Source organism: Moesziomyces antarcticus, assembly GCF_000747765.1.
Source record: "Moesziomyces antarcticus DNA, scaffold: scaffold_v10001, strain JCM 10317, whole genome shotgun sequence".
NCBI classification, from domain to species: domain Eukaryota; kingdom Fungi; phylum Basidiomycota; class Ustilaginomycetes; order Ustilaginales; family Ustilaginaceae; genus Moesziomyces; species Moesziomyces antarcticus.
Window position 1 is genome coordinate 466362 of NW_014639009.1, and position 18963 is coordinate 485324.

The 18963-nt window shown below is 61.8% G+C and overlaps 5 protein-coding genes across 5 annotated transcripts, besides 9 other annotated features; 2 read left to right on the plus strand and 3 right to left on the minus strand.

The window, feature by feature from the left end:
* Positions 1–6: 6 nt before the first annotated feature.
* On the minus strand, positions 7–2358 carry PAN0_001d0167 (ubiquinone biosynthesis protein; the record flags this gene model as incomplete). The annotated part of the gene is made up of 1 exon (XM_014803787.1): positions 7–2358. The coding sequence occupies one exon, from the start codon at positions 2356–2358 to the stop codon at positions 7–9; it is 2352 nt and encodes a 783-aa protein (XP_014659273.1).
* Positions 2359–3005: 647 nt separating this feature from the next.
* Positions 3006–4925, plus strand: PAN0_001c0168 (WD40 repeat-like protein; the record flags this gene model as incomplete). The annotated part of the gene is made up of 1 exon (XM_014803788.1): positions 3006–4925. One exon carries the CDS (start codon positions 3006–3008, stop codon positions 4923–4925), a length of 1920 nt encoding a protein of 639 aa, XP_014659274.1.
* A 211-nt stretch (positions 4926–5136) lies between these two features.
* Positions 5137–6102: a sequence feature (In-frame stop codon was detected at splice-junction site;~fructose 1,6-bisphosphate aldolase).
* A 147-nt stretch (positions 6103–6249) lies between these two features.
* Positions 6250–6361: a sequence feature (In-frame stop codon was detected at splice-junction site;~fructose 1,6-bisphosphate aldolase).
* A 74-nt stretch (positions 6362–6435) lies between these two features.
* Positions 6436–6735: a sequence feature (In-frame stop codon was detected at splice-junction site;~fructose 1,6-bisphosphate aldolase).
* Positions 6736–7124: 389 nt separating this feature from the next.
* Positions 7125–7225: a sequence feature (In-frame stop codon was detected at splice-junction site;~fructose 1,6-bisphosphate aldolase).
* A 78-nt stretch (positions 7226–7303) lies between these two features.
* Positions 7304–7487: a sequence feature (In-frame stop codon was detected at splice-junction site;~fructose 1,6-bisphosphate aldolase).
* Positions 7488–7985: 498 nt separating this feature from the next.
* Positions 7986–7994: a sequence feature (In-frame stop codon was detected at splice-junction site;~fructose 1,6-bisphosphate aldolase).
* Positions 7995–8097: 103 nt separating this feature from the next.
* Positions 8098–8498: a sequence feature (In-frame stop codon was detected at splice-junction site;~fructose 1,6-bisphosphate aldolase).
* A 75-nt stretch (positions 8499–8573) lies between these two features.
* Positions 8574–8762: a sequence feature (In-frame stop codon was detected at splice-junction site;~fructose 1,6-bisphosphate aldolase).
* A 125-nt stretch (positions 8763–8887) lies between these two features.
* Positions 8888–8920: a sequence feature (In-frame stop codon was detected at splice-junction site;~fructose 1,6-bisphosphate aldolase).
* A 672-nt stretch (positions 8921–9592) lies between these two features.
* On the minus strand, positions 9593–10576 carry PAN0_001d0170 (uricase; the record flags this gene model as incomplete). The annotated part of the gene is made up of 1 exon (XM_014803789.1): positions 9593–10576. One exon carries the CDS (start codon positions 10574–10576, stop codon positions 9593–9595), a length of 984 nt encoding a protein of 327 aa, XP_014659275.1.
* A 1443-nt stretch (positions 10577–12019) lies between these two features.
* On the plus strand, positions 12020–15418 carry PAN0_001c0171 (uncharacterized protein; the record flags this gene model as incomplete). Its single annotated transcript, XM_014803790.1, has 1 exon — positions 12020–15418. One exon carries the CDS (start codon positions 12020–12022, stop codon positions 15416–15418), a length of 3399 nt encoding a protein of 1132 aa, XP_014659276.1.
* Positions 15419–15899: 481 nt separating this feature from the next.
* Positions 15900–17954, minus strand: PAN0_001d0172 (uncharacterized protein; the record flags this gene model as incomplete). Its single annotated transcript, XM_014803791.1, has 1 exon — positions 15900–17954. The coding sequence occupies one exon, from the start codon at positions 17952–17954 to the stop codon at positions 15900–15902; it is 2055 nt and encodes a 684-aa protein (XP_014659277.1).
* Positions 17955–18963: the final 1009 nt, after the last annotated feature.

Genomic DNA, 18963 nt, shown 5'->3' on the forward strand with positions numbered 1-18963 from the left:
CAGTCTCTACTCTGAATGCCAGCCGTAGCGCATGAAGGCATCGACGGTGCTGACCTTGGCATCGGTAAACGCCGAGAGGATGCCGCGCGCCTCCATGTAGAGCCACACCTTGAGCATGGGCAGCATGCGCTTGATCTCCTCCTTCTTGGGCACGTGCATGCCGCCGCCCTCCTGATGCTGCAACTCGCGTCCCAAATGCCTCAGGATCGGCAGCGCGCTCTTGAACAGGTCCATGTCCGGATCGAGCTGTCTACCGATGCCCTCAAGCAGCAGGATGGAGATGACCGTGTTGACAAAGTCGGCCTCCATCTTGACGTGGTGGTCGCGCACCGCCATGAGCACCTTGTTGAGCACGTCCGAGATCTTGATCTTTGCGAGCGAAAACGTCTTGGACTTGACGCTCAGCACGAGATCCTGCATCTTCATCGCAAACACGTCTTCGTCCACCACCAGGTCGGGCGTCCTGCATCGCTCCACCATCAGGTGTCCCGCGAGTGCGCCGTCAAACTGAGCCACGGCCGAAAAGAGGTCGAGGAAATTGCGCCTATTGAGCGGCGTCAGCTCGACGGTGAGACCGGCGTCGATGAGCACGATCTCGGGCTGGTAGCCCTGCGCGTCGAGTCGATCGAGCTCGTCGAGCCACGCGTCCTGGTCGTGGTTGAGCGGACGCAGACGCTGGACGATGCCCTCGTCCACCTGATCATCGGGTGTAGCAGGCGCCTTGCGGTGGCCGGGCGCATAGTCGCTGTCGAACTTGCTCAAAATGCGCGCAAAGAGATCCGAGAGCAGCGACTCGGTGGAGGGCTTGTAGAACTTGATCATGATGTTGCCCGGATGCAGATCGGCATGCGTAAAGTTGTCGATGAGCAGCATGTTGAGGAAGGCATCGAGGCCAAGGTTGGCGATGCGGTGGTCGAACTTGGCGCCGCCGAGCTGGAGGAAGTGCTTGAGCGGAAGCGCGTCCTCGAACTCCTCGATGAGCACCTGCTTCGTGCTGAACTCGGTGAGCGGGCGCGGGAACGAGATGGCGGAGCGGCGGCGCGAGAAGTTGTGCTCGAACCTGCGCAGGTTGTTGCCCTCGTTGCGCAGGTCGAGCTGCGAGAACATCATGTCGGCAAACACATCGACCTCCTCGGGGAACGAGAGCCATTCTGCGCCGGGGATGACGTTGATGAGGCTGGCGAAGAAGCGCATGATCTTGATGTCCCTTCCGATGGTCTTTTCGACGCGCGGATGGAGGATCTTGATGGCGACGCTGTTGGTGGGGATCTGGGGTGGCGCCACGTCCTCTTCGTACGAGAGTGCAAGCGTTTTGGAGAGCTTCTTTGTGGTCTCGCCAGAGGTGGGCTCCTTCTTTGCTCTTCGGTATCCGGGTGGCAGGAGGTCATGCTTGAGCTTTGCCTTGTATACCTGTGCTACAGCGCCGATGCCCATGGGCTCGTGTCCGAACTCTTCAAAGATCTCGTCAAAGGGCCTCTGGAAGATGCGTTCGATGACGCGCTTGGTGTAGCGGAAGGAGTGCGGCTTGCCGTTGGAGTGGAGGCGTCCGAGACGTTGGCAGAGCTCCTCGGGGAATAGATCCTGGCGACTGCCTGCCCACTGGGCGAGCTTGATGAAGGTGGGACCTGCGCGCTCCATCTGTTTGACCAAGAACGAGTACCACCAGATGGCGCCCCAGCGATCGCCGTGCTCGTCCTTGCGCACCTTTCTGCCGCGCATACGACCTTTCTCACGTCTAGATCCGACGAGAAGCATGGGAGATGCGAGAATGACAGGAGCAAAGAGAAGCAGGAGGTAGAGGAAGCGACGTGCGGTGCCGAAGGGCTCGATGATCCACTCCTGCACGACATTCCCGATCTTGAAGAATACGCGGACGACTACATTGCGTCGCGCCAGGTCTTGGTCATCTTCCTCGACGGGAGGAGCAAAGTCACGATGCCGCGGGTTCTCTGGCTGCGGGTCGGTCGAGGAGGTATCGGACTGGAGCGGGCCTTGTGCGAGGTAGTATCCGATGAGGAGGGACCCGCCGATGCCAGCGATGGCAAGCGATCCGATACGGCCTGAAGTGCGATGCGGGTGTGGCTTGTGGCTTGCGGCAGATTCAGCAGAAGCGGCATAGAAGCGCTTATGTGACTGTGTCAGGTGACGGATGCTTGAGGTCGGTCTCGGGGCATGGTGGAGCAGTGATCTTGTAGCAGCGCGCGTGTGTATTGAGGGCGGAGCGGCGGTGTAGAGAAGTGAGCGCTTCGAGGGTGAAACTATCAGCTGTGATCTTGCAACGAGGGCGAAGCGTGCCGAGGCTGTATTTGTGAGGCGGGCGCCCACAGGGGCCACGAGGGCGGGACGGAAGAGCGGCATGGCGTGTGTCCTGGTAGCAGGGTATGCTGCGGTGTAGGAAGACGAGGGCCTCGACCTACATGCCCCTGGCGCAAAGTGTCCGGAAGCGCGTGAATATGATGTGATGGTTGCTGTTGATGGTGGTGGTGCTGTGTCTGATAAGGTTGGCGCGAGTGGTGCGAGTCGGCCTCTCGCTCTCTCTTGTGCTCAGGCACAGCGACACGAGGCATTCCGAGAGGCGTGAAAAGCAGCGGCTACGTAGCGCTGCATTTCGCGCTGTCGTCGTCGCTGTCAGCCGGCCGTGCGTTTCCGCTTGGCAGCTCCAGTTCTGCCTCCACCTGAGTATTCCTTTTTTTTTGGAAAATGGACTGCACTTTGAGCCGCTCTCACATTCGCGTCGGACGCGCGTGGCGCTCAAACACGCTCATTAAATGAAATCTGCGGGGCGCGACTGCAGTGTGCTGTCAAAGAAGAACGCGTTTCGCTTCGACTTTCGACTTTTGACTTATGGCAGACAGCCGAATCTCTAGGCTCCGCACTTTGATCCGCTCCACACGGCGTCAATCAACGCAGCTCAGCCCGTCCTTCCTCCACCCCACGTTCTGCCTTTCCACGCTCGTGCTCCCCTCCTCTCATCTTCCCCCTCCCCCTCATAGACAGCCGGCATCATGAACGAGGACAACGACTACGAGCAGGAGCGGCTCAAAAACATCAGGGAGAATGAGCGCCTCATGAAAGAGCTCGGCGTCATGGGCGGTTCCTCGGCCATCGGCGGGCCGCCCCCCAAGCGCGCCACCCCTTCCAAGCCCAGGAAGCCCGCAACGCCCAAGAGCAAGTCCGACTCCACACCGACCCGCATCATGCCCACCCGCTCCAGCGCACGACTCGCCGGACACGAGGCAGACTCCGAGACACTCAAGCGCAAGTACGAGAAAGAGGCCGAGGAGGCACAGCGAGCCGCCGACGCAGCCAAGCGCGCACGCCACCAGCAGTTCGACCTCTCCGGTATGACTGGCGGTGAGCTCGAAGAGGAAGCCATCCTTGCCCTCGAGGCCACCCTCAGCAGCCTCGCCTCCAACGCCGCATCCGCCGCAGAGCTCGTAGACATCAAGCACGAAAACAAGCGCAGAGCCACAAAGCAAGAAGACGACCAACATAGTGCCGATCGGACCGAGCTAGAGCACATCCTCAACAAGATGACGCTAAAGAGCGCAGCCAAAGTCACTCCCAGGCGCATATACTCGATGGCATACCACCCGGCCATCGACAAGGATCTCATCTTTGTCGGCGACAAGGAGGGCGCCATCGGCGTCTGGGACGCCGCGCCCGTTGCCTCTTCGAGCACCAATGGCGTCAAGACGGAAGACGACGAGGACGCAGCTGAGGACGACACCTTCCCCGAAGGCACCGCATGGACACTCCAGGTCCACGGCCGCAGCCCCGTCACATGCATCAAGTTCGACCCGGTCAACCACAACTCGGCCTTCTCGAGCTCGTACGACTCGACGGTGCGCAAGCTCGACCTGGCAACAGGCAAGTCAGACGAGGTGTGGGCGGGCGAAGAGGACGTGCTGCTGTCCATCTTTGACATTCTGTCGCCCTCCACCCATGCCGGCGCCTACATCGACACGCCGCATCCTTCGCTCGACGAGCGCTCCATGTGGATCGCCGACCACCGCGGCGGCCTGCTGCACATCGACCTGCGCGAAAAGACGCGCCGCGGCAACAACACGCGTCGCTGGCAGGTGTGCGAGAAGAAGATCGGCGCCATGTCGCTCAACCGTGCGGCGCCCCACTGTGTCGCCACTGCGTCGTTGGACCAGCACATTCGGCTGTTTGACGTGCGCGCCCTCGCCTCCGTCGTCAAAGAGACCGCAGAAGCTCCATACAACTACAAGGGCGTCGATGCCGACGATCTCGAGGCCGCACAGTCAAAGGCGCAATTCGCAGCCAACAAGGCCAGACAGGCGTGCACCAGCGTCGACTTTAGCCCCCGAGGTGACCAGCTCGTCGGCGTCTCGTACGATGACGTCGTCAAGGTATGGAGCATGGATCCCGGCTGGCTCTACTCCGAACACGGTCTCAAGAACAAGGCCGCCATCACGGGCGCAGTCAACGGCGCCGCCAAGGGCGCAAGGCGCGGCGGAGCAGGCGTGAAGAAGGAGGAAGCCGAGCCCAAGAAGGGTGCACTCTCCACATGGCTTTCGAGCTTCAATCCGCTCAAGACCGAGGAAGAGGTCAAGGAGGCCATCCAAACCGCCAAGGCTACGGCTCCGGCCAAGGATCGACCTCAAGACGTGCTGGAAGATCCGGTGCGCATTCCTCACAACAACCAGACGGGCAAATGGCTCACCATGTTCCGCGCAAAGTGGAACGCCAATCCCACGCTCGAGCCCCACTTTTCCATCGGCAGCATGACGCGCCGCGCCGAGATCTACGCTGCCGACGGTACGCTCCTTCGCACGCTGTGGGACGAGAACCTCGTCACCGCCGTCCCCGCTGTCACTGCAATGCATCCTACCCGCCCCGCACGCCTCGTCACGGGAAACGCTTCCGGAAGATGCACCTTCTGGTCCCCAGACCAATAGATCCTCCTCAACCAAACACGCATACCCCCCGGCCCTTTGCCCCTTGTACACTATCGACAATGCCTCGCCAAGCGTCACCTCAACTACACCATGTTCGTCTTGGTTATTATTCTTGGATTTCGTATGCGGAATCACACAGCAGCCCGATTCGACCTACACGGCCAAAACCATGCCTACTGCGCGCCAAAGCGGCAATGTTGGGGGGACCGCTTTAGAGCTTGCCGGTGGAGCCGAGGTCGGTGAAGGCCTCCTTGCAGCGCGTAGCCATGGTCTTCTCGCCCTCGCGCACCCACACACGCGGGTCAAAGAACTTCTTGTTGGGCTTGTCCGCGCCGTCCGGGTTGCCCACCTGGCTCATGAGGTAGTCCTTCTTGTTCAGGATGTAGTCGCGGATACCCAGCAGGTACGCCCACTGCGTGTCCGTGTCGACGTTCATCTTGACCACACCGTGCGACACGGCCGTGGCGATCTCGTGCTTCTCCGAACCAGAGCCGCCGTGGAAGACAAAGAAGACCGGGTTCTCCTTGTCGCTCTTGACCTGCTCGCGAACGTGCTCCTGGTGCTTGCCGAGGAGCTCGGGCTGCAGCGAAACGTTGCCGGGCTTGTACACACCGTGCACGTTACCGAAACCGGCGGCGATCGAGAAGTTGGGCGTGATCTCCGAGAACTGGCGGTAGATGTCCCAGATGTCCTCGGGCTGCGTGTAGAGCGAGGCGTTGTCGACGCCCTCGTTGTTGACACCATCCTCCTCACCACCGGTGATGCCGATCTCCATCTCGAGCCAGATGCCGAGAGGCGCCATGCGCTTGAGGTACTTGAGGCAAGTCTCGATGTTCTCCTCCTTGGACTCCTCCGAGAGGTCGAGCATGTGCGACGAGAAGAGGGGCTCGTTGTGCTCCTTGTAGTACTCCTCGTCGGCGGCGAGCATGCCGTCGAACCAGGGGAGCAGCTTCTTGGCGCAGTGGTCCGAGTGCATGATGACGGGCACGCCGTACGAGGGGGCGACGGCGCGGATGAAGAGCGCAGCGGCCTTGGCACCGATAATCGAGGCCTCCTGGTTCGAGTTCGACAGACCCTTGCCGGCAAAGTTGGCGGCACCGCCCTGCGAGACCTGCAGGATCAGGGGCGACTTGGCATCGCGAGCAGCCTCGAGGGCCGAGATGGCAACCGACGACGACTGCCGGTTCACGCGCAAAGACAGAGGCAATCGCAGGATGTCAGCGTTCAGCTCGTTACAAAGATGAGCGCGTCCGTTCTGCAGGCGCCCCGCGGACGGCCGCAGTCCTTCGCAGAGTCCTTTCGATGCGGGTCAAAAGGTACTTACGGTGACGTTGAAGGCGGGGATGGCAAACTTGTTCTCACGAGCGTAGTCGAAGACCTTGTAGACGTCCTTTCCGGAGACGACACCGGCGGGAACAATGTCAAGAACACCCATTCTGCAGTTGCGAAGAAGCGTCAAAAAGTGTAGATGCGTATCAGCGACGAATGCTCATTGGATCGATGCTCGCACCAGTCGCAACCATCGCAACTTTCCGCGTCGACATTGCGACACGACCGGGGTGTGGACGCGGGGGAGCAGCCGAGGACACGAAGAGGCGTGGTGCTGTACGCGGGGATGGGGGCCATACTCACTTTGATATGATGCAACGAGAGTGAAGAGTGGTAGTGGGAAAGATGTGGTGGTGGTGGAGGGAAGAAAGGACGGTACAAGTGGGCAGGAGCTGGTATCAACCTGCCGACTGGCAGCTGTGGGGGCGCAGCGCTGGGCCTGCGAGAAAGGCACCCGGTAGGATGTCGGTCGATCTGCGCTCTGCGGCCGCAGCGGGCAGAGAGCATTCAGAGAGAGAGTGGCACGGGCGCAGGGGCGCTTTCGACACATGACCTTTTTTTCTTCGCATCTGGGCCAAGCTGCTGCACGGACTTCCCAAGATCGATCAGGCCGCCTCTCCGAACCCACAGCGATTCTGCGTTGATTAGAATCCAATCGAAATTCCCAGCCAATCCCAACTGCCGCCTCACCCAACACATCAGCCTCCCTGCTCTTCTCTTGCATCTGAGCCATCTCGGTCTCAGAGGCGACTTGTCCTCATGGCAGCAAGCAGGCAGGAATGCTTGTGAAGATGCCCCTGCTCGGCGAGTTGAAAGCGGAACCACGTTGAGCCTGTGCAACGAGAAGAAGCGCGACTTGCCGCGATCCACCTAAGCCTGCAAGCGACCCTGCAGCCTCCACCTTGCTTTCCGCCCGATCGAGGCTTGCCGCTAACCTCGGAGACATCCGTGCGCATGCCGGGCTGCTGTTTCTACCGCGTCCGAGCCTCTCGGGTGAGAACGTGAAAGGCGCGGCCATTCACGGAGCAACACCTCACAAGAGCCGACACCTCCGCTTTTCCAACGTCACCTGAGGCCGAAGACGACGGACGGCATCCATTCTCCATCGGCGATGTGAGGAAGGCAAGGGTGCAGATGCGATCGGGCTGGATATTCGCCGAGGGCACTGGTGTTCCGCATGCAAGCTCCTCTTCTTCGGTGACTCCTACACGCCCTCTTTTCTGCGATGACAGCCTGTTGCATGGACATGAGCCTGGACAAAGCAGCTTTCAGGGTAGCTGTACTGTAATCAGAGAGCTACTGATGGCAACGAAGGGGCGAAGGCGCTTGCTTATCGATAGCGAAATAATCTCTCCGCGACGCGCGTGGGAATTCGTCCGAGATGCCTCTTCGCCCCACATGGGAAGACGCTTTGCTGCTCATGTCGACACAATCCGGAGCTCGTTCGTTGCTGCCTCGGTGCAGCCTGCAGCAAGGATTGCTTCTTCATCGGGTGCAGATCTCTTGCCGCAGATCTCGATTTAGACGCCATCAGCGGCGCACCGCCGTATCAGCCTTCGTCTCGCATGCTAGACCACTCAGGTGCATAGCTCAGTGCAGCTTCGAACGGCACAGGCGTGCCACGTGTCCCAGCTTCAGGGCTGGTGTAAGATCTGTCCTGTTGCAATTCGTATTGTTGCGAGTGCGCGAGCGTATGCTACCTCTAAGCATGTTTAGAAGCCCTTGTCGTACTTGCCAGAACTGTTGGGGACCACATCGCGCAAGCAACGGAGTCGAGCAAGGACGTCGAGTCAGCGGCGCTCTCGTGAGAACATGCAATCGGCCGCACGCCACCAAAACTTACGCATAGAAGGCCTTCATGTGGGCAACAATCTTCTCAAGGGCGGCGAGCCACTTTTCGAGCTCCTCGTCCACCTTGGACTGAGGCTCGCCAAGCTTGGCGTAAAAGTCCTTGCGGTACGGACACGCCTTCATGGCGAGCGCAAACACGGGGCGGATGAGCATGCCGTGATGTGGGCGGAGCGTGGTGCCGTATGCGTTGGTGAAGCTGGTGGCCAGCTCCTCGTTCTTGTTGTTCACCGAGTTGCGCATCGCCTGAGCCGTGAAGTCGAGTCCGCGCAGCAGCCACATGAGGCCCTCGGTGGCGGGTCGCTTCGAGGTGCCGCCAGGGCCCTCGTTCTGAACGAGCTTTTCGAGTGTTCCCGACTTTTCGACGCCCGTCTGAGCGAGGCGAGTGTTGACCTTCTGTTGTGGGGCGAAGACGAGTTGACAGGGAGCCGGTCACGATGCAAAGAGTAGAATTCCGTTCAGCTGCTGTACTTGGGACGCAGCATCCTGCTTCTCAGGCACTCCGGACGGGATACTGACCGCAATGTTGCCGTTCATGTCGTTCTGCACCACCTTGAATGCCGTGTTGCCGAGCAGGTCGAAGAGCTTGACCAGGCCCTCGCAAGCCTCGAGGAAAGCCGCCGTGTCGACACCGCCCTCGGTGGACACATCGGCGAACGACTAGGTAAGGCGAAGAGTCAGCGCCAGCATAGCAGGTGAGATTGATCATCAGTATCGCGTCCGCACTAGCTTCTTTGCCAGGGAAGGTGGTCGACTATCTGTGCGCCAGTGCCGTTTGGACTTACACGTCTGCACTGCTCAAAGTATGTGGTGGCCATCTTGTAGTCGATATGAAGTGAGTCCCCGGTCGTTGAGATAGGTGGTGGCAAGAGACGACGGATGTGATGCGAAAGGCAGGCAGCGGAGGTGTGGCGAGACCTGGCTGGCTGGCTGGCTGGCTGGCTGGCTGGCTGGCTGGCTAGCTGGCGGCGTCCTGTCACGCGGGTGGGGGATCTGGGGGAGTCGGTGCCTGGCAGGGGACCCGCATGCACTTCCAGGTGTTGGTTCGCGAAGAATTCAATTTGGCCAGAGGCGTACGCGCCGGCACTCGAGTCAAACGCACAGACCGCGGCTTGCAGGCGCAAAACCCCCTCACCCCTCACGCCCACCCGAAACGAACCCATCCCCGCCCCACCACCGGCAGAGCATACAACAGAAAGCCGGCTCCTCCACGCTCCCAAGCTCACCTTTGCGAGACTGGCTTTCATTGCCAAGCGCAAGCCAAATAAGCTCACTTGGAACATCGATCGCGCAATGCGATCCGCACTCATTTCATCCCACGCACGATTCCCCACGTCGGCCTGGTACGGTATGATAAGGAATGGAGAGATTGCCGGACCAAATGAGCTATCTTACATCACGGTATCGATATGTGCGCTTCGAGCGGACATGGGACAAAGATCTAGAGACGACGACGCTTGCGCAAGATGAAGTCTGAGCGTCGTCCGACCTCAGAGCTTGGCAGCGGCGGATCGAGCGATCTTGGCCTTGATGTAGCCGCTGGGATGCGCAGTGGGCAGGAAGACTTCGGCGTCCTTCTCGTCGAGGTTGCTGAGACCCTTGAAGCCGAGGTCGATGGGGATGTAATGCTTGTTTGGCAATGCAAAGGCGACGTCGGTGACCGTCTTGTTGGCAGCATCGCCGAGGATGGCCTCGCCCATGCGGTACATGGTGGCCTGCACACTCGCCGAGTCGTCGAGCGCAAAAACGCGCAGCACGTGCGACTTGACCGAGTCGTGGATGTCGCAAAATTTGGGCAGCGAAGCCGGCTTCTTGAGCGCAGCGCTGAGTCCGCCCTGGGGAAGCGCGATCGCGTAGAAGCATTCGACCTCGGTGGAGAAGATGCGGTCGCGCACCTCCTTGAGCGTGGTGAAGCTGTCCCTGTGGAAGCCGTAGAAGGCGCTGCCGCTGCTCTTGAGTACAAGCAGGCCCTTAATGCCGCCCTCGAGCGTGGTCACCTGGATCTCGCTGCCGGCTCGCTCGCCGAGCGCGCGCACAGTACGCTTCTCCTCGCCGTCACGCACAAAGCTGTGCTTGTGTGCGCCGCCGTCCTTGGCATCGAGCACGATGCGCGTCCACTTGTGCTGGATGAGGTCCACCTCGGTCTTTTCGATGTGCGAGTAGGTGGTGAGGAAGTGGTTGACGACGTGCAGCGCGTATCGCTCGGGGCACAGCACGTCCTCTGCTGGCAGCACCTTGGCGAGGTAGTTGAGCGTGTTCTTGACCGTGTCCGTGGCGACGACGGGCGAGTTGTCGGCCTCGGTGTAGGACGGAGTGAGGCTCTCGCCGTGGAGCAGGCATCGCACCGTGTACTCGGCGACGCGATGCGACGAAGGATCCTTGGTGTCGCGCACGATGCGGAAGATGCGCACGAGGTCCTTGCCATACGACGAGGACGCCAGACGGACGCTGGAAGACGAGGCTTTGGACGACATGGCCAGATAGCAAACGAAGCGGGCGGGCGGGCGAATGGGCACCGGGAGTTGCTTTGACGGAGAGTGGGTGGGGATGTTCGGCGAGTGCCAAGGCGGACGGCGTGAGCTTTATGTAGACCAGTAGAGGGAGGCAAACGAGCGTCGAGAGATTGGGTCGGTGGCAAGCCCAGGGTGCAGAATAGCCGTGCTGTTCGAGTGGGGAGCAGCAACGGCCCGCGTCGAGCGATAAGCGGAGGCCACGCGCAAATTGCTTCGGACGCTGTCCAGTGCTCGGCTAGCCGGTTGCATTGCCTGTTGCTCAAGTGCAAAATTGCGGCCGCAACCGCCCAACCTTGACGCCCGACCCGAATGGCTTGTTGCTCCTCATCCCAACCTTTCGCACCAAGAGCACGGAATCATGTAATGTGGCGGGTGAGCTTGTCACCGCTCTGCGCAGAAGCTAAGACGCCATGCGTGCCGCGGTGTGGAAATTTTCGAGGCAGCGGAGCGAGCATGGAGATCGCCGAAGACCCTGAGCACGGACAACTGTAAACCCGCAGCAGGAGCGGTTGGCGTGTCGAGCTTGCTTCCGCCATCCGCTCGGCTCAGCCATCTCTCTCAACCTTCAGAGGCCACTGTGTGTGACCTTCATGTATCCGCGCCGCTCAACGCAACTCCACCTGACCAGCCACGCCTGCGCCTGTCGCCCACTCGATTCGGACACGCAACGTGCCGAGTGTTGCTGGCGCAAGCCATGTGGGTCATGGCCTCCACCTCAGCGGTGCTTTCCCGAGCGGAATCAGCTGAAACGGGAGGGTGGGCAACATAGTGTTCGACGCATCTCGAGCAAACAGAAGCCAGTCAGCGAGCGTGGAGCCATGCAGCCAGTCAGCCAGCCTCGGACAACGCCGAGGAGCACTGGGGACTCGGCCGCGCCTCGTCTTCGGCCATGTCCGAGTTTCGACCCGACGACGCTGACTGATCGGGGCCATCGGTGGCCACTCCACCAATTTGGACCCGATTCCCGACCGTTGCCGATTTGCTCTCAACACGTTGCACGTTGCGCACGCGCGTGACTTGACTTTTTTTGGCTTCGCCCGGAGAGAGTCTGCAGCGGAGGCGCGACCCTTCACGTCGAGACTACGCGAGTTCAACACGGCTCGTCGTCCCGATATCGACAACGCCGCCGGTAGCATCGCCGTCCGAACAATCACGCTTGGCAAGCCGTTCACATTCGTTCACCATCTGCTCTTCAGCCACGTCTCTGCTCCTCTTCACGTTCCTGGCAGACAAACACCAACCGTTGACCGCTTGATCGGGCCGTAAGCGCGAAACGCCAACCTTGTGTAGCATGACACCACCATGGATGCAGCCAAGTCGCTAGGAACGAGATCACACATCCAAACCATCAAGCCCATCTCCAATGCGCTAGCTCGCCACTACGCATCCTTCCGCCATACATAGATGACATCACCGCTGCGCTCGTTCGCTAGGGATGAAGCTTCGGTCACTTCACCCTACCGCCATCCGTTTGCTGCGTCTCCTTCGCCCAAACCTTCCCACAGCCCCTTCTTGTCGCGTCGGCCGCTTTCGGGCGGCAACAGAACCTCATTACACTCGCGGTCAAGCAACGATACCCTGCCGGCACCTCGTCCTGATCTAGCCTCGAGACCACCAGACGCCATCTCGACATCGAGCAGCACGCTAGTGAACGCCGACACCACATCCGACTATCGCCCGTGGGAGGTGCGTTCCAGCTCAAGCGAAAGCTCTCTCGCCTCAGCTCTGCTTTCCGTGGACGGTGGAGCCACGCCCACACTCTCCGCACTTGACGACGTCGGCACGCTCCCTTCCATCCACATCTCGCCTCTCCCTGCACGCACACGGCCTCGCCCGAAAGGCTCCGACAAACCCGCCGTCGCTGCTTCGCCTCGCAGGTCGCGTCCACGCCAGGTGTGCCCGGATGATTGCCGCTGCTCGGATCAGGACATCGATCTCGGACTGTGCCGTCGCGCCGCCGCTTCCTCCTCTTCCGGCTCGGACCCGGGCTCGTTGTCCGTCGGCATGCATCCCATGAGGCCGCGCAACACAACCCCGGACGCTGTCAATGCCGATGCGGAAGAAGTACTGCATCCCAGTAGCGCGGCTCCCTACGACCAGTCTCACAACTCCAACTCGGCGTCCGAACCACGTTCGCACAGCCGCGACTTTAAAAAGGACCCGGTGCTGGTGCCCAAGTCGGCGCGCGCACGCCTGGGGCCACGCGCACACCAGAACTCCTACGACCAGCTCCAGCGCGGGCTCGACACGCTCGAGAGCAGCGACTCGGCAGACAGCGATGCAGAGCATTCGCGCGCCGTGCAGAGGAGAGCAGAGTCCATGGCCCGCTGGACTGCCCGCCGCTCATCCACCGAAGTGCGTTCCCAACCCAACGGCAGGCGCTCACCGGTTGCAGCGCCCGTAGCAGCAGACACGTCCTCGCCGGCGCGCCCGGGCCCGGTGCCCTCTCCGTCCCGCCGCACACCGCAATCGAGGCACGCAGAAGAGTCTATCGAGGCATCGTTCGCCACGCCCTTGATGACGCCCGGCCGCAAAAGCATCGCGGCCGTATTCGAGTCGATGCAGAAGGAGCGCGAGGCGCGGGCTGCCGAAGAGCATCGGCAGTGGCAAGAGAAGCAGGCGCGGAGAGAACGTGAACGGGCAGCCCGCGCCTTTGTCCCCTCCCGGCGCCGCACGTCCGCAGCCAGCTCCCAGTTCGACAGCCCCGCTTCCGCATCAACCGCCCCCGACCGCGCTTCGCCGGACTGGAGGACTCCCGCGACTCGTTCGCCAGTGTCAGTCTCGGCCACCGCATCCCCGCTGCTCTCGAGCGCCGGCTCTCCCAAGATCGACGAACACGCAGCTTCCGACGTACAGCCGCGGCATCTGGGCGAAGAGGCGAGTGCGCGCATCCCCGACACCCTCGCCGAGGCAGACGAGGACGAAGCTTCATCTGCCAATGGCCAGGCTCGAGATCCCGATCGCTCGCAAGAGGTAAGTGTGGGCGCGAGAGCGGTGGACAAGCTGCCGACGACGCCGCAGACGCAGCAGGTGGCGTTTGGGTTCGCCTCGCAGCCCATGGCGCTTGAACTGTCGCCTGCACGCAGCTTGTCGTCGGTCTCCAGCCCGGCATCCTCCCCGCGCAAGGGCGCACACCGGCGGCAGAACACCAACACGGTCAGCGTCGCGGCCAACCTCCCCTCGGCCTCGCTCGGCGCAGCTCGCCAGCGACTCAACCACGTTCTGCGGTCCAATGCATCAGCGCCTGATGAGCAGGACTCAAAATTGCAGGCAGAGCACGAGTATCCGCAGACGCCGATCAACAGCATCCTCTCCTCGGCCAGGAAGGGTCCGTTGAGTGCAGCACGGCGCGGGCACAGTGTGCGCTTCAGTCCGCGGCCCGACTACCGATCCGACTCGGGCTCCTGGGACGAGAGCACTCAGGCGGCGGGCAACGACGAGGGCGACTCGCGCGAGGCGGCCGTGACGCGTCTGCTGCTTCCGGCTCAACCCATCCGGATCCCCGATATTCTCCAGGCTGCGTCCGATACGGCACCTGCCGAACCCACCAAGGAGCACGTGGTGGCTGCGGCGGAAGCAGAGGAGAGCGTTGGTGGACTGCATACAGCCGCCAAGGTGGAGGAGCCCGAGGCGGCGGGCTCGTTTTCGCAGAGCGTGCGCTTCCCGGGCGCGTATGCGTGCACACCGGTCAAGGCCAAGACGTTTTCGCGACACATCATCCGTGCCAGCCCCAAGACGGAACGAGTGCTGCCTCCCGCGATGATCACAACTCCTGCAGCGGTGCAGGGCGAGTACGGGCTGTTTCCGGAATCGGGCGCGGACATTCCGCGCGAGTCGACTCCGCCTCCCAGGCCGTTCTTGCCACCGGATGATCCGCGCAACTCACCGCGCTCCCCGAGGCCGGCGAGCCTGGGTCAGGAGTTTGCGAGCTTCGAGGCGGGAACGTCCGATGATTCGAGCGGATCCAATCCGCAAGATCTTCGCGTCGGCGGCGGAGATGATTCGCTGCAGGCGACGGTGAGCAAGATGCTAACCACCATGCAGGCGGCGCACGAAGCGAGGGAGAAGAGAGGTAGACTCGGTGAAGCGATCACTGCAGTCGGCGAAAGCATGAGCAAGGTCGAAGCGGTACGACGACCTGAGTTCCACTCACCCACGGCGCGGCTACCTCGAGACTCTCGTGCTGCATGGGAAGCTGTGATCCAGGGGGAGGAGCAAGACAGGAAGCGCGTCGAGGAGTTGCGAGCTGAAGTTGCGCAAGCCCTCGCTGTTCTTGCCGACCGTGTTGTTCGACTTCAAGCGCAAATCCCCAACGAGCTTGCCACGCCACCACTGACCTCGGCGAAACCAAGCAGGGGGAGATTGCGGATCGTGGTGGTTGTGGTGGTACAGTGCATGTTGATAGCGTATCTAATGGCCCTTGCTGAGCGCAAAGCCCATCGCATGCGCATGTTCACCAGCCCCAGTGACCTTCGCCACCTCTTGAACGCCAGGTCGAATATCGAATGGGAATCGTCGGCGCACGATATCCACCTCACCCCTCTTCTCGCCATCCCAGGCCTGGCTCAGCTCGCAAACGCCTTCCCACCGCTTCCATCACCCTCAATGCTGCGTCTCATTCCAAACCATCCCGCAACGTCGGTCTCCCAAATCTACACAGCCTACATTCGCATCAACGGATTCCCAACCTTCGCCCTCCAGCTAACTCTCTACGCCATAGCCCAACTCATCGGCTCGCTAGTCATCCTCCTCTCAGCCCCACTCCACGTGCTCTGGTACATCACCAACCCCTCTAGCTTTTGATTATACCCCTTCCCCCCCCCCCCCCCCCCCCCCCCAACTCAGACTCGCTTTGTACCACTAGCTCCCCCGCTCCGTCTCCTCCCGCATCAATTGCAAAACCGGAATCTCTCAGTGCATCCCCTGTCGGCTCAAAGCGCGCCCCTCACACAGACTGAGACTCCAAACAAGACATGCGCATGAAATGGTGACTGCTTTGAGATTGTTGTGATGGATGAATGTGCTTCTGACTGGTGGTGATGGTACAAGTGCAAGTGGATGAATTTCGAGCCCGGCCAAATGATTGAGGATCCGATGATTAGAGTTGAGCGTGACACGGTGAGATGGACGGGGTGGAGAGGCAATGCAAGACGAGACTGAGAGATCGTTGAGATCGATGCGACCATTCGGAGACGCGCCCGTACGTAGACAGCAGCGTTCAGCGTCGAAGGTGCTTTTGAAGAGTGAGAGAAGAGAGGTGACGATCGATGTGGTTACGCCTTCTTCATGCGCGGAGGCTGGCGCGACCACGAGCAGCGGCCGATCCGAAGCTGCCGCCCGACGAGAGCGACTGCGACTCCTCGCGCTCGTCGTCGCCGTCGAGCTCGAGATCGACGTCGTCGAAGCCAGGGTCCGAGAACTCGGGAGCGCGCGAGCGGAGCGGACGCTTTTGCTGCTCGGGCTCCGCCTCGCCGCGGTCCGAAGCGCGGTGGCCGTAGCCGGCCCACGAGACCTCGCAGTCCGGCTGGATCCAGCGCGATCGAGATCGCGAGGCGGAACCGCGCTCCTGCGAGCCGTGGCCACGGCGCGAGCTGCGGCCCCGGGTTCGACCCCGCGCTTCTGCGAGCGGCTCAGCGACGTCGACCTTGGCCACCGCCTCGTTCTCGGAGATCAGGGCAAGCGGCGATGGTCGTTCAGGCAGTGCGGAGCGAAGCTCCTCGTCGTGGTGGTAGGCGGCGTCGTCGCTGGCGCGACGCGAGTCGCGAGCCATCATGGAGATGGAGATGGGCTGCGAGCGTGGCGAGATGGGTGCGGGCGAAGAGTCGTGCTTGCCCACTAGCGACGAATCGCGTCGGGCAGCTGCGCGGGGAGGGCTAGGGCTGCGTCGGTGCGAGCTCCTGCCGCGCGCCTTGGATCGGCCGCGCGGCGGCGTGGCTCGCACATCCTGCTGGGTGTCGGCAGCGACGGAGCGCGGGCTCCTGTGTCGCGAGGACTCGGTGGGGCGACCCTGACGCTCGTCCTGCACGTCGGCCTCGAGCGAGTCGCGCGAAGCCATGTGGGTGAAGAAGAGGCCAGCGGCCGCACTGTGCGAGTGCTTGTGGTACTGCTTGAGTCCTTCGATGCGCGGCGACTTGGAGGCGCCTCGCGACCGAGACGAGAGACTGCTACCGTAGGGCTGGTAGTCACCCGAGACGTTGGAGATGGTGCGGCATCGGTCGCAACCGAGCTCGGTGCTGCGAGGGCTGAAGGCTCGCGAGCTCGACGGGCTAACTCCGCGGAGTGTGCGGCCAGCAGACGAGGCGACGGAATGCGCGGGAGGCGGTGATCGAGTCTCGATCTGCTCGGAGCGAGCGCGGCGAGCAGTGAAGAGGTCGCCTTGCGCCGACTGGCTGCTCGAGACGGGGACCGAGGGGAAAGCCTGGGCGAGGACGTCCTTGGCAGCCCTGCGAGTCAAGGTGGCCTGGGTGTCGCGCGGAGATCGGGGTTGCTCGGCAGTGGGGCTGCGGTGGTCTTGGCTGGTGGCAGTCACCATGGTTGTTGCGGTGATGGCGGGCGAGGTGTACCAGCTTCCACGCGAGTTGGTGTTGCTGGGCCGACGAGCGTACCAGAGAGGCGACTTGGGAGTGCGGGAGTCGGCGGTGATGGGGCGAGGCGCGGCCTGAGATGCGGACGACCTGGAGCTCTTGCGGAGCATCACGGCGCTGGCGGTGCTGACGGAGGGGGGGAGCTGGAAGTCGTGCGCATCGAGGTCGCTCGACTCGTCCTCGGTGGGACCGTAAGCGGGGGATGGCGTCGAGGGATCGGTGCTTGCAAATGCGCTCTGGCTGCCGTTGGACTCGGAGATGGACGAGAAGGTGGACTGAGAGCTGCTTCGCTTCTTGGTTTGACGAGCGTCATGGGTGCCGGCCTCGTTGGAGGCAGCGGAGGCGAGGCTGTAGCGGCCTCGAGAGACTGGTAGCGAGCTCTGGTATGCGGCGAGGGCAGGCGAGGTGAGGTGGGTGGTGCGCAGCGGTGCCGACATCTGGGCGAGCAGGCTAGGGGAAGGGGGGCAGGGGTAGCGGAACTTGAGGCCGTCGTCGAGCCTGGCAAACTCGTCCGACTTTGGAATGGGGGAAGCGAGGCTCTCGATCATGGACGCCTGGGCTACCTCCTTGGCGTCGGCAAGCTTGCAGGCTTCGGAGCAGAAGAGCTTGCCGTGCGGGGTGGAGGCACCGCAATTTGTGCAAACATCATCGCCGAGCCAGGAGGAAAGCTCGTCGGCGGGTGTGGTGCGGATCTCAGAGATCTCGCTCTCCTTGCGTCCGATGCGCGCAAGCGAACGTCGGTAGATGCCGGCCATTGTTGTGGAAGGTGTCAAGGCCCGTCGACACGGGTCCTACGGGTGGACAAAATCGCTCGTGCTGGCTGGCAGGTAGCAGCGAAGACTCCTTGTGGAGACTGTGATGGGCTCGAGGCCAGCGGGAAGATGGCGCGTAGTATGCGGTCAGGCGCTGCGGTCGAGGTGGTGCCAATGGCGGTGCTGTGAGAATGAGGGAACAGCGGCGGAGATGGAACGAGGCGGTAAAGGAGGTGCGGGCGCGGGTGGTTGGTTGCGGTATAAGAAGGTTCGGAGGAAAAGTTTGGAAGGGGCGGGAAGAAAGGAGGAGCGAGTGATACGGCGAAGTGCGACTTGCGACGTTCACAGGCGGGTGGGTGGTGGCGTTGTGACTTGAAGAATGGCGAGCGAAGAGGTGCGGGAGGACCAAGCTCGTGGGTCCCAGGCGGTGCGTTGGGAACAAAGGGTCAAGGCGGGTGGGTCCAAGCTGTCGGAGGTGCAGCTGGGTGTGATGGCAGAAAAGGCGGTAGAAGCGTGCGTGCTGCAGCAGCTCATGCAGGTGTGACTGACGTGACTACTGGGTGTGTGCCTTGGTGTAGCTTCGGGCGTATTGGACAATGCAACGTCGAATGGTTAGTGTGTGGTGATGGACGAAGAGGTAGCGAGCGAACAAGCCAGAAAGGTGCGAGTGATGGTGAGATGGAAGCCAACGTCGAGTCAGGTAGGAGGGTCAGCTAAGCTTGCCGAGAGGAGGAGTCGAGTATGACAGGTGCGGATATGCTCAAGGGCCACCAACTCCTTCAGGGTAAGAGGGGGGTTCGGGGGAGCGAGCGACTGCAGCGGAAAAAATGGTGAAAGAAGTGCGCTGCTCGACGGCATCCAGCCTGGGGTTGCGGTGAGGCTGCGGGCTCGACTGGATGCCGACGCTGATCATCGCGGGCAGCACGCAAGGACAAGGCTTCGTGTCGCGGCGGGCGCCTTCGTGGACGCACGAGTATGCATCATGCTCGCACGCAACAGGCGGGCTCGAACA